Source organism: Clinocottus analis, unplaced genomic scaffold (assembly GCF_023055335.1).
Source record: "Clinocottus analis isolate CAN_PGR_092001 unplaced genomic scaffold, fCliAna1.0.p SCAF_1, whole genome shotgun sequence".
Classification (NCBI taxonomy): domain Eukaryota; kingdom Metazoa; phylum Chordata; class Actinopteri; order Perciformes; family Cottidae; genus Clinocottus; species Clinocottus analis.
Window position 1 is genome coordinate 15921629 of NW_027175820.1, and position 13067 is coordinate 15934695.

At 39.8% G+C, this 13067-nt stretch overlaps 2 protein-coding genes across 6 annotated transcripts in view; one reads left to right on the forward strand and one right to left on the reverse strand.

Annotated features, from left to right (window-relative positions):
* kif26ba (kinesin family member 26Ba) overlaps positions 1–654 on the reverse strand; it is a 77397-nt gene extending 76743 nt beyond the window's left edge. Inside the window, exon 1 of the mRNA XM_068592786.1 lies at positions 128–654. Within this exon, the coding sequence (XP_068448887.1) occupies positions 128–187 (60 nt within the window). The 5' untranslated portion in view covers positions 188–654. The remainder of the gene's footprint in view (positions 1–127) is intronic.
* Positions 655–5335: 4681 nt separating this feature from the next.
* On the forward strand, positions 5336–11725 carry LOC137795418 (PWWP domain-containing DNA repair factor 3A-like). 5 transcript variants are annotated; one of them, XM_068593079.1, is made up of 13 exons: positions 5336–5426; positions 6597–7043; positions 7158–7434; positions 7645–7779; positions 7894–7964; positions 8346–8422; positions 8570–8630; positions 8737–8812; positions 8902–8952; positions 9906–10147; positions 10603–10824; positions 10977–11065; positions 11146–11723. In XM_068593079.1, exons 2-13 carry the CDS (start codon positions 6696–6698, stop codon positions 11243–11245), a joined length of 1749 nt encoding a protein of 582 aa, XP_068449180.1. In that variant the 5' UTR covers positions 5336–5426; positions 6597–6695; the 3' UTR covers positions 11246–11723. The 5 variants fall into 5 exon arrangements, with proteins under 5 accessions (XP_068449180.1, XP_068449260.1, XP_068449345.1 ...); XM_068593159.1 differs by having other exon boundaries at positions 5390–5587; positions 7666–7779; positions 11146–11725; XM_068593244.1 differs by having other exon boundaries at positions 5390–5587; positions 6597–7004; positions 11146–11724.
* The last annotated feature ends 1342 nt before the right edge of the window (positions 11726–13067 follow it).

The window sequence follows — 13067 nt, forward strand, 5'->3', positions numbered from 1 at the left end:
ATTTAAATGGGTGGGCAGTGTGAGGTGAAGTGCATGCATCACTGAATGGAAGATAAGTTTTGATGTATGTTTACCCACAGGTAACAGGGGTGTGTCCACCCCATGGCCACTGGAATGAATGACCTACCCCATATTTTCTGCTCCGGCTGCTCACAGACCTCTCCTTAGTCCCTGACAGTGAAGTCATGTTGGAGGTGAGAGGAAGGAGGGAAGGAGGGAGGGAGGGAGGAGAAAGAACCGCTGGTGCAGCTTCACATTCAAAAAGAGACCACCGGATCGATTTCAATTAACCACAATCCCCTGCAGTTTGCTCCTCTCACGGCACTTCCAAATGCATGTGGAAACCGGTTACATCCTCATTCCGTCGCCAAGAAACACACGTATAAATCCTGGATGGTGTTCTTTCTTTCTTCGGAGAAAGAACCTCGAATCACTTTTAAAAACATAAAAACTGAGAATTCACTCAGGTCGAGCGACAAAGCCGACCGCTCCCTCTCAGCAGCCGAGTTTGCGCTAAATGAGGCTCAACAGCGCTCCGGACTGGCAGCGCACTCAGCCCTGCCTCCCTCCATCAGCTCTGCGTCTGAGCCTGGTTGGCCAGGTAAAACAAAATCCCCCCCTGGGGCAAATTCCGTCTAGTGGGCTACCATTGAAGTCACGACTCATTAAATCGAGCAGGATCAGGCTGCTGCAGACTATGGGAGTCCGTTCCTCGTTGTTACTATCCGTACCCTCCTGTTGACTTCCCGAGGCTCCTCACTCTGCTGAAGCCAGAAGTGGACTGAGGACACAGGACAGAGGCGCACATCTGGATAAGGGGCGGGGCCACCCTGCCCCTCATCATCCACAGGCCAATACATATCCAGAGGTTCTAGCTGAGCGGCAGGTAGACTGCTGCCTGTTTAGAAACTGGGATGTTGTTTGAAATATGTTAAAATATTTTAAAAGTATATATAAAATGGACACTTTCAGTCTATTTTCCTCAAGGAGTAAGTGGTTAGCAGAGGTCAACCGTAAATAAACGATTAATTATTTCCCAATATGAGTTTTATTGTCTGGAAAAATAAAGGAACTAGATAGACCTTTAAGTAAATACCTATAACAGCAAATATTACTAAATTATTGAAATTAGAGACAACAAAACAACTCAATATTTACTTAAATGTTGGTATTTGGTCCAAGTGGGATGGGTGCATTGGTGGTGGAGGACTTGAACTCATGACCTCAGCATTTCTAGGAGCCAGGCTATTGCTAGGTACTTCCTTTTCCTTTTTCCTACTAATACGTTCAAAGTCTTTGGGAATGGATTAGATCGATAAGTATAAAAGCAGTCGAGGGGACTGTTACATTAAGCTTGGGTGCAATGAAATGATGACTATGGATAGAGACAAACAGGCAATTGTCTCATGATGTCTCCCATTTTTTAACATTCAATATGTGAACTGACTACTGGAGTTTTGGACCGATGTGCCCTTTGGAAAGGTGACCTGCAATCATCTCTTTCAGTCAAAATGGTCAGATGGCTGGTGTTTCCATTGAATTACGTGCAGCCTGAGCCAAGTCAAGGAAAAGCTGTTAGTGTGGACTTATGATCCAAGCCTTTGAAAGAGTGTAACAATCAATATTCAAGCAGTAATATTTCTGCATTAACGTCGATGTCCTGCTGTAATGGTTAAGACACGTGCATTAAGTCGCTCTCGTCTGTTTTAAGGATCCTTGTAGTGTAAAATATAACAGCTTCTGAACGGTCACACAGTGCCCTCTACAGTTGACATGAAGGTACTGCTGCGAGACGTACAAGCGCCCAGCAGCTGAGTGAATAAAGCATGTTGAATGTCATGTTTTTGAGAGGACAGTGCAAACCAGACTCTTTCTGTTGTACTTATTATTGTTAGTTTTTCATTTCTGCATATATGTTTTCTGTTTGTGATGAAAAAGTAAAAATTAAAGTATTAAAAAAGAATAAAGCATGTTGAACTGCTGTTGGGCAATTTTTTTATAGTTTCATCTCATAGAAATGTGTACAGTTACATTTTTAGCGCAACAACTTTAAAAGCTTTTCTCAGACAGACTATATTCCAAAAATTAAAACCATTGACAATGGCTATTATATACACTCACGGGCCTTATTTATTGATTAATAATATTATTTTTTAAACATATTTTGACGTGTCACCGTAGGAAAACAGATGAAGTTGGGCTCTGCAGTAGTAAACCGTTTTTTTTAATTAATTTTTTTACAGTTTTATACTTAATTGGAACAAGAGTTCTCTAAACATTTGTCACTGTAAAGTTATGAGAGTATGTACTGTACAATATAAAATATATACATTGTATTGTATAAAATCCAGAGAACATACTTAAACTCAGTAAAGAAGAGAGGCGGTAATTTAATTACTGTATTCAAAAGTGAGGTGAGGACAAAACAAACACCAAGCCACGTCGAAACGGGAAAAAAAACTCAGGTAACTAAACAACAAAAACACATTAGAGAAAGCTGCTCAAATTTGAAATGAAACAGACTTTGTATGGCTGGATTTTATGGAAGCCCATTTACGCTTCACAAAAAAAGAAGACAATTATGACAAAAAAGAGACATAATTATGACAACAACAAAAAAAGAAGTCCTAATTATGACAAAAAAAAAAGTCGAAATTATGAGATAGTAAGTGCTCATGCGCTGCTTGCCCTGTCTTCACATGTCTCTTCATCCCCTCGCCGGTCTAACCATGCAAACTATGCAAGCGTAACTGTTGACGTTTTAGCTCAACAAATAATAGAAGTGCTTTTAATGTAGCTGTTGCTGTGTTTCTCTAAGGGGGCGACCGGTGACCATAGACTCCACATAGCCCTTAAAACAAGAAATGGTGTCATCACAGCCGTGATGTTCTACTAGCGCTAATGCATCTGCGGGTTTAATCCATTTCAGGTCGTATTGTCACTGCTGTTACTCAGGGAGCTAGTGAGAAAGAGAGAGTATTTTGCCCTTGCAGCTATAAGTCAGTTTAGCAGATAGCTAACAGCAGATCATGAAATAAAGACGAAGTTTAGGGTTTTTGTCTATGTGTGTGTGTGTGTGTGCGTGTGTGTGTGTGTGTGTGTGTGTGTATGTATTGAAGAGAAATGGGCCTTGACAGGACATTTCAATTGTGTTCAAGAATTGACAGAACAGGTTATAGTACAGTCAATGATTGTTTATTAAGCAAAAGCATACATGAAATTCATACCTACAAGGCCTTGGACTCAGCTCCCCTGTCTGTCTGTCACCTCACAGTCAGCACCCCTCAGGATGAGAGAGAGCCCCGACCGTTGAGAGCAGGGCGTATTTATCTGACTCCAATGACCCTTCTTTCTTTCTTCTTTGTGCATACTTGTCTTTTCTAATACATATTATTGGATGAAGAGTCCATAAGCGTTTACATAAGTGGGTATGTTCTAAAATAGCAGTGCGTGCTAATCATTTACATAAATGAGTATATCCTCAAATGGTAATGCAGACTTCGTGAAATCCTACCTTCTGTTTGTGAGAATGTGTCACGACAAGATAATAAGTGTGCCTGTGAGTAGAAGGAAACATGTATTTGGCTCATGAGATCCTCACTCCTTCTCTTGGAGTGTTTCATATCAAGGTAATGTATGTGTCTGTAGAGCAAAGGTGGTATCTCAGGCCTGTGTGAGGCCCCTCTACATGCTGGTTTATTTCTAAGCATATGAAAGCAGAAACAGGACCTCATCCTTCACTGCATGTTGGTCTGAAAAACTCATTGTACATCTCAAGTTCCTGAAATGTGTCTACGCCTCGCAAATTGCAGAAGTAATAGCTTTGCAGGCGTATAAACTTATCAAACATATAAACTTTGCAGAAGTATAAACTTGCAGAATCATGATGAACTTTTAAGAACATGATGAACTTTTCACCTCTGTTCTTGTGTACTTTTAACCCTGTAATGCAGAGGTAGCCGTTGGCACGGTGCCCGCACATGGTGGCGTTAAAACTCTGCTCTGTATCGCAAGCAGCGGAGTTCCGCCCCCAACACGGGCGCGTACAGAGCACAAGGACACGGACACGGGCGCGCACACAGTGGACAGAGAGAGAGAGAGAGAGAGAGAGAGAGAGAGAGAGAGAGAGAGAGAGAGAGAGAGAGAGAGAGAGAGAGAGAGAGAGAGAGAGAGAGAGAGAGAGAGAGAGAGAGAGAGAGAGAGAGAGAGAGAGAGAGAGAGAGAGAGAGAGAGAGAGAGAGAGAGAGAGAGAGAGAGAGAGAGAGAGAGAGAGAGAGCGGCGAAAAATATGTTGCGTGCTTTTCAATGGGATTTGCTGCTTTAAGCTTACACTATTTTAAGGTAACACTATTTTAAGCTACCAGCTAGCAGTTATAAAGCCTATCAGTTCATGTTCATGCGGGTCAAGACAAACAGGCTGCAGCCTGGAGCTCCATAAACAACGTTTCTGACTATATCGAGAGTCTATGGGCGCAAGAGGAAATGCTGATTTTAAAAGTTCACCATATGCCGTTAACAGGCTACTTTGCGCATGCGCGACTTGCCGATTCTTTGCATTTTGCCAAAAGCCGATCTTTATGAGATCTCCGTGAGGTTTATTCTACTATTGCGTCTTTTATCAGAAAACAGACCTCAGCTCATTAAGCATGAATTGAGAGTACATATCAAATCTACAACCCCGTTTTAAAAAGATGTGTAGAGGAAAGCAGCTCACTAAGCCACTAATGCAACCTGACGCTCACACATCTGCACTTATTCTGTTTTGTTTAGCACAAAATAGCTTATTGTTTTCTACAATAAGCTATTTAGTAGTAACTAAATATTATTTGTTTTGCATGGATATAACTTTATTTTCATTTTTCTAAAAAAGTGATAAAACATTTTTTTCTACCATCATTGTTGTGGAAATTGTTAATAATTATTGTGAGGAATAATTAACATTGATATATGATCAGACAGTTCACATATAGTATAATTAAAAGGTGATCTGTGCAACTTTATTGTTCAGGAAGTGTGTATCAAGCAAGTAGCCCTTCGGATTATTTTGTACCTCAAAGTAGCGCTTGGTTTCAAAAAGGTTGGTGACCCCTGCTGTAATGGAACATGATTAAAACTCCTATTTCTCTTCAGTATGTATGTACATAGCTATATATATATATATATATATATATATATATATATATATATATATATATATATATATATGTTTTATTTTTTGAAATTTTGTTTTGATGTTGGTTGTTTTGTTATTCGTTATTTTATTTAGTAGAGTTATTTCTTGATAGGGCAAGTAGGCTACTAGACATTCTGATCCACACTCCATCCCAATTGGTGGCGGTAATGCACCAAATAGTTGTTTGCCAACCGCCAATAAACCGTAAAGGAGAAGACGAAGAAGAAGACGAAGACGACGAAGAAGAGTTAATGTGTGTGACTTGCATTACATGTTTGATACTTTATCGTAATTTGCACGCTTTGATCAGCCTGTGTTTGGCCACATGCTGGGGACGTTGCGACAATGCACGACGTATTCAATGAAGCTGATCGCTAACTATCCAAACCAAAACCCGAGTTTAACATTTTTAAGGTATGTCGCGAACGTTTGCCGCACAGTATTACAATTTCGTAAAAACAACCTGTGTATCTCGTTTAGTGTGTCCAGCTTAGCGTCGTTGTAGTGATCGGACGGAGACGTGTTTGTAACTTTGTCTAAAGATAGATGGCTAACTTAACTGTCTGCAGACGACGAGTAATGACGTTAACTGCAACGAACTGTCGCACAACTCTCATTAAACCGGTCCGATCTGGCTAACATTACGTTACTGTACGGAGGCAACAGACAGCAGTCGCTGCTTTCATTGCTTGGGATGTCTGGTAACGTTTGTTTATTAACCTAGCAAACTAGCTAACGTTACGTAAACGAGCTGGGTAACGTGTATTTACTAACCTAGCAAACTAGCTACGTAAACAAGCTGGGTAACGTGTATTTACTAACCTAGCAAACTAGCTACGTAAACAAGCTGGGTAACGTGTATTTACTAACCTAGCAAACTAGCTACGTAAACAAGCTGGGTAACGTGTATTTACTAACCTAGCAAACTAGCTATGTAAACAAGCTGGGTAACGTGTATTTACTAACCTAGCAAACTAGCTACGTAAAAGAGATGGGGGACATTTCAGCTTGTTTGGAAGCAGCCTGTCCCCTGATTCTCTACCTCGGATGTCAGCGAAACTGTGGAGCTGGTTTCAACGGCTCTGTTTGCAAACGTGTGTGATGTTATTTGCGATGTATTTGGTGTGCAGTGCAACGCACAGTCGTATGTGAGAACACGAGTGGAAGGTTGTTATATTGCAGTCATTTTAACGGGGAGGAGCATAGTGAAACTAGTCTGTTTAGATGGATCGTTTCCGTGGATATATGCTTTCGCTTTTTTTGTGCGTTTATCTGTCTTCAACACACGTATTTATTCCGTAAGTGAATACGGAATGAGAAGGGTATTTATCTTGATGCCAACATGGCCTTCCCAAAACGGAAGTAAGTTGCATTATTGTTAATGCTCGCATGTCGCTTGTTGGTAACACTATTTCTTCTTCAGCCCTGGGCTCCGCCCAAAGAGAACCGAGTGCTCCAGGAGAAGGACATCTGCCGAGTGAAATGTCCTACTTTGACACTATCACTCTGATCTAATGAACTCATGGGAAAGACTAAGCCAATTCGTACAGCCATGAAAGGTAAAAGAAAAAAGGAATCGACAAAGACACCAGGAGAGAAAGTCTCCTCAGACGCTGTTTCATCTCAAGCCACTGAGAATGCAAATGCTGTGCCAGGCAGTGCTGTGGCCACTGTCAGCCCACTCACTGTGGGCTTCTCACCAAGTACTCCAAAAAGAGGCAGGAGACGAATGGGACAGACACAAGAAACACGCCTGACGTCCACACCTGTCCTCAGCTCCTCCACCGATGTCCTGTCCAGCATTTTAAAGTCCCCTCCTGAAACAAAACAGGTGGAGCTGAAATACACTGAACTCATCTCTCAGTTAAAGGTGTTTGATCACATTTTATTGATAATGTTTATGCGTTTTGAGGCAACACGTTTTTCTTAATAAACAATTTCTTTGAAGAATATTCTCAAATTCTCTTTATGTGTTCTGTTGTAGACGTCAGAGGTAGATTCACCATGCTCCCAATCAAATCCCTTCAAATCTCAAAGGCGAGATAGGGGGGCAAATGCTTCCCAGTCGAGACAAGTTCGAAAAAGGCTGATAAAGGAGCAAGCACAGACCTACGGTCAGTCCAACGGTCCTGCAGCCAAGCGCCAACGAGGCAGGCCACCGAAGGTCAAGGAGGGGGATTCACAAAAGGACACCACTACTCAGTCGTCTAAACGCTCCAGACCAAGATTTGAACTGGAGAAGCTTGACACAGCATCGCAAGGTAGAGTCATGAATGTTTGATGCAGCGTCACTCAACACAATACTTTAGCTGAATTTTTAAGAAGTGTATTTTCGTCATCACCCTCGCACTCATTAATGAAATAATCTGTTCAGGGTGCAGTTATTTTTGCTAAATCAGGCGAGCAAAATGATCTCCTTTAATTTTGTGCTATTGCTCCCCCACCCTCTACACCACCCCACTCGCCAAAAGACGAGTCATTGCTGTCTTCAGATTTATCAATAGAGCTGAGTCATCACGAGGAACAGCTGCCATCTTTGTCCTTCCAGGAAGATGAGGGAAGTGAGGAGGATGAGCTACCAAGTTTCTTGATGCAGGTGGACAAAAGTGAGAGAGATGACAGTGACTCAATTCAAATAACTTCTACAAGGAACTACGAGAGATGTTTTAGATTGTGTGTACATGCTGTATACTTTAAGTGAATTGTTTTGTTTCTTTTAGAGCCCCCGTCCATTACAGAGGGAGTGTTTGTGTGGCACAAATTTAGACATCATCCATTCTGGCCGGCATTGGTGAGTACAGAAACCTGTGTGTATGATTGATTTAACAGAAGTTTTTAAACCGAACGATACACATTTCTGCACTCTGATGTTCGCCTATAATACAGAAAATAAGCAAAAAGCTTGAACTAGGGATTCTTTGCTCTTTGAATGACTTCAACTTGTTTATGAATGTTCTGTCTTCCAACTTAAATTGTTTAGTTGACTTGTTTTAGCACGAATAAAAACTATACTGAAACTCTATCATCAACTTAAGAGTAATGTCATTCTCTGGGGGAAATTAAATGAAAGACCATCATGGTTATGAAATATTGATGACCTGAAGACTTGTTGTCAAACGCTAAAAGCCTTACTGGTTTAAAATGTTTAAAATACACACTTTTTTGTTTGCAGGTAAAAAGTGTGAAACATAAGGTGAAAAAAGCCAGCATCATGTTCATTGATAACCCAATGATTCATAAAAAGAAAGGGTAGGAAATGTGCTAATTTTCTCTCACTACTTTGTTGGTAAATGCATCTGATTAATTGTTGTTATGTAAAGGATGGCTGAGAGGATCTCTTGGCTATTGATTCTCTGCAGAACTTAATAATTAATTGTGTTTTTATTGTTCTTTAAGGTTCACTGTGGCCCTGAAAACTCTGAAGCCTTTTGACTGTGAAGAAGCCAATGAGCTACGGGTAAGAATTGCTCATAAAGTATACACCCAAATTAAAAAAAATAAAATAAAAAGTTGTCTGGACACAGTGGTAGAAAATATGTCTCTCATATTTATATTATTATTAGTGTAAAGCCAAAGAGAAGTATGATGCTGCAATTGAGTGGTCCTGGGATCTCATAACAGACTACAGAATACGAATAGGTAAGTACAAGCCATTTAATGCTTAAGTAATAGAAACGAATGAAGGACACTGAATTATTTGCAATACTAATTATTGTTTGTCTTTATAGCCTGTGGCTCATTTTCTGGCTCCTTCATCGAGTACGTTGCTCATGACATGAGTAAGTTTGTTTTTTTTTGGATAATATCTTTTTGTTTTTTTCTCAATTGCTTTTGTTCATTGTTTGTTTTGTTTCTCCAAACTAGAAGTGCAATTGTTATCACAGTTTCATTTGCCATCACAACTCTATTGCATGTGTGCAAAATGAAGTAATTCAAAACATTTAATTCAAGTTTCTAAGCCCACTAATTGTTTCAGGAAATTGATCAGTGGCAGAAAAAGGAAAAGTTGTTTTCATGTGAGCTCTACCGAATTTTCATTCAACCCTGGGAAAGGTTGAATAAAAATTTCCCTTCAACTTTTTGTGTCATATAGAGTCACATAATATGTGCATGCCACAATATTTGACTGTTTGAGCGCAGCCCAGCCTTAATATAAATACAGTCAGTCTCAACTTGTTTCACCGAGTCTTGTGATCTGCCCTTGGATTCGCCCGGATCCGGGATACGATGGAGCCAGGTCTCTGTAAAGTTGCATGCATGACAGACACTGACTTCTGTTTCTGGGTCGCCAAAGTCTTATTTCATCCATCATATTTTCCTGCGACTGGACACTATCCAGATGTAGGCTGGGTAGTAGAATAGCCTTAAGCCCTAAAAAATGCCCTGGGTAGTGATTGGCCTAACATCCACTGGACTTTATTCAATTCCCATGCTTCCTTTTCTGATGAGGAGTGTTTCTCTTTCACATGCATTATATGCTCCAGTAATTAGCACACAATGACAGATTTTGATATTTGAACTGATCATTTTGATTGCGATGGCTCGAATAATAAAACTATGTTTAGGAGTTGTGAGGAGTAAGACCATTTCACAGAGAAACAACGCATCCGTTTTGAGCCAAAGTGAATGAGAAAAGCTGAAACATGGCACCTCCAAAAGGAAAACCTCAGTACATCTGCATCCATACTTGGTCTTACCCATGGTCTTTGCTTTCTGTCCTTGCCTACTCCAGGCTATCCAGTGAGAAGAACGTACCCCCAGGCAGACTCGGAGAGACTAACTATCGCCAGTGACTCAATGATGGAAGAGCTGTCTGACGATCATAGGGAGGACAGCTTTAGTGAGCAGCACGAGGAGGTCAGCAGGAGTTCAAAGAGGCTGCTGCCAGACCGGAGTCGTGCCGCCCACAACCGTGCTAATGAGAAGCTCGTACATTTCATTGTAAAGCAGCGCATGGTGGATGGACACCTTCTGGTATGATTAATGGAATCTGTTGTGTTAATTCTTGGATAAGCAAACACCTTCATAATAACATGGTCAGATGTTGTACTTCTATGTATTTGTGTATCCTTAAGTATATACGTCTGTATATGAAGAAAATATGTGCAAGTGCATTCTTCTGTCAGTCATGTAATTGTTTGAATTATACTTGACTTTAGGAATACAGCTGATGATTGTAACATTACAAGGCCAGTTAATACTTTTCATTCACTATTTGGCTCTTTTATTCATTGTTTTGGGGTTGACTGTTTATGAAAGCAATAATTGTATTTAAGGTTTTGTTAGTAAATTTTATATTTGACATTGGAGTCTTTGTTGTGAGTGCGAGAGATACCTCGGCTGTGAGATTTTAATGAAGTGAAAAAAAAAGTGGTTGATAGGCATCATAAGAACATTAATAAATGCACCCTTCCTCATTCTCCTAACAGGCTGTGATCCATGGGCAGCAGCCATCCAGATGGCTTCGCTCCTTTCTGAATGCCAGTCGGAGACGGGTGGTGAACATATACCTGGAAGATGACCAGCAGTTGGACCAGGTCTACTGGTACCTGAATGACCTCTATGCGACTGCCGGGGCCGCCGCCCCTTTGCCGACTGCTATGAAATCTATGGAGCGTGTCCCATTTGTTCTAGATGTGCTCCTTCCTGAGGTGAGCTAAAGCTTTCATCAGCACCTGTTTTTCTTTCTTTCTTTTTTTTCTTCTATTATGCCTATGTTCTGGGTTTTTTTGGTGTGTTTTTTTAATGCATTTTATAGTTTATGTTGTGGTCTTGTGTGTAAGAATATTGTCTTTCTGCACAGGCCATCATCCATGCCATAGCTGGAGTGGACAATGTCACAATAAAAAAGGCAGAAGAAAAGTACCTTAAAGGACGATGTATAAGTAACCGGTAAGTGTTAGATGAGATAATCGTTCATGTTTGAAACTTTTTTTTTTACACTGAATATATAACTGTAATTTCCATTTCAGGGAAAGGCAGGAGTTTGACTTGATGATTGACCGGCAGATGAGCACAAAATCAAAGCGTCAAAATACTTCAGTTGCACTATTCTCTGACACCATCCTTTAGCAGACGGATTATAAATAAAACATTTTTGTATATATTTTTTTTTTATGTCAATATAGCAGTTTTATGTGCCTTTTTATAAAAATGGTGCATCATACCGCATTCATACTTTTTTTCTTTGACTCCTTAAGTTTCAGTGTAAATTGCTTAAAGGTTTTTCAAAGGGGAGCCACAGAAAATGTCTTAAGACGTCTTCAGTTATAATGATAACGCATGTTAGACAATCCGAACTTTCACAACTGCGTAACTGTTTACTAATAATGTAATGTATACACTGCCAAATCCCTCACAGAGATATTCTCATACATTAAATCATTGTTGTCTCTATATACTTGTGTGCTTTTTTCCCTTTTTTCTTTTTTGATGAATCATTTTGTCCCAGAGTTGAGACTTTCAATCACTAAAGGATTGACCAGTGCCAAATAAACAACAAGTTTCAACACAATCATCGTCATCATTTCAATACAGTACACGCTGAGCCAACAGGCCGACCACTAGGGGGTGAGAATTACCCCTTCCACTGAAGATGTGTATAAATAAATTATTTAAAACATCTACACTGTCATTGTATGCTTTAAACCATTTGGTACACATGTACCAATGGCTGTGTAGCAAATGAGTACCAAACATTACTTCTGGAAAGGTCCACTAATAACAAGAAGCATTGTGCCTTAAGGAAGGTAATCAGATGCTGATTACCACTTTAATGGCACATATGGGTATTGTTTCTAGTTAAATCTTTTGACTTGGGGTTAAACTAAATTATGTTAAGACTTCTTTGGTCAACTTTGTACTATTTTTTTTTTTTTAAATGTCAAAACCTAATTGGTACCTTTCTATCCTACATTACTGTCAATGATGAGATGACGTGTCTGCATCAGTCGTTTCATCCTGTTGCTTGTTGCAGTACAAGCGTCTGCTGCCATTCTATCAGACTACTGGGCACAGCGAGACTGTTAACCCCAACACCACGATCAATTCTAAGGTAATGTATTGAATCTACCTCTGCAATACATGCTCCACAAGCTGACCTAGATTGTTCTTTTATACTTTATTTCTTTACCATTGTGGTCATAATTCTGCACAATCCCAATAACATGTTGCTGATGTTGGACAACATTTTCTGCTATTTATTCTGAGTATCATGTTTCTGCGGGCTGGTGTCCCTTAACATCTAGCTGGTGACCTTTATACATATTTTTTGACCCTGCCCCCCAGACAGCCACTACTTCATCACACAGGAAAATACGAATGTGCCACTTAAGCAAAGCGTATGATGACAATCACACTTGAATCCAACTCTGCTATTCTTTGCACCACCAGTCTTTTACTGATGGTATTTGTTGTCATCACACAGTCTACATCACTATCTTGATTAAAGTACAATGTGTATTCGCTTTACCCTATTAATATTTAAAAAGATGCTCCTTTGTTCTATTTTAGTCATTACTTTTGTGCCTTTTAGACATGTTTTAATATTTTTCTTCTGAAATGCCATAAAACCACCAATTTGACTTTGACTCTAGTTGTGACTTTATAGGCTTCTTGGGAAAAGAGTACATAATCTTTGATACATTTGAGTACATGAACATATTACCGCAGTTTACCATAATCTAACCTCTTTTGCTATTCTGTTTGTTTCATTTGGATGGTTGGACGCAGTGGAGATGCGGACAATGTAAACATTTATTTCCCTACAATTTGTATGGACCTGCCTTTTCAAAGATGTGGGTTGTGAAACATTGATGTTGTGGGTCCTTATGCACAATGATGCATTTCATATGATTTCTTGTTATATAAACATACATTTGACTATCTATTAACA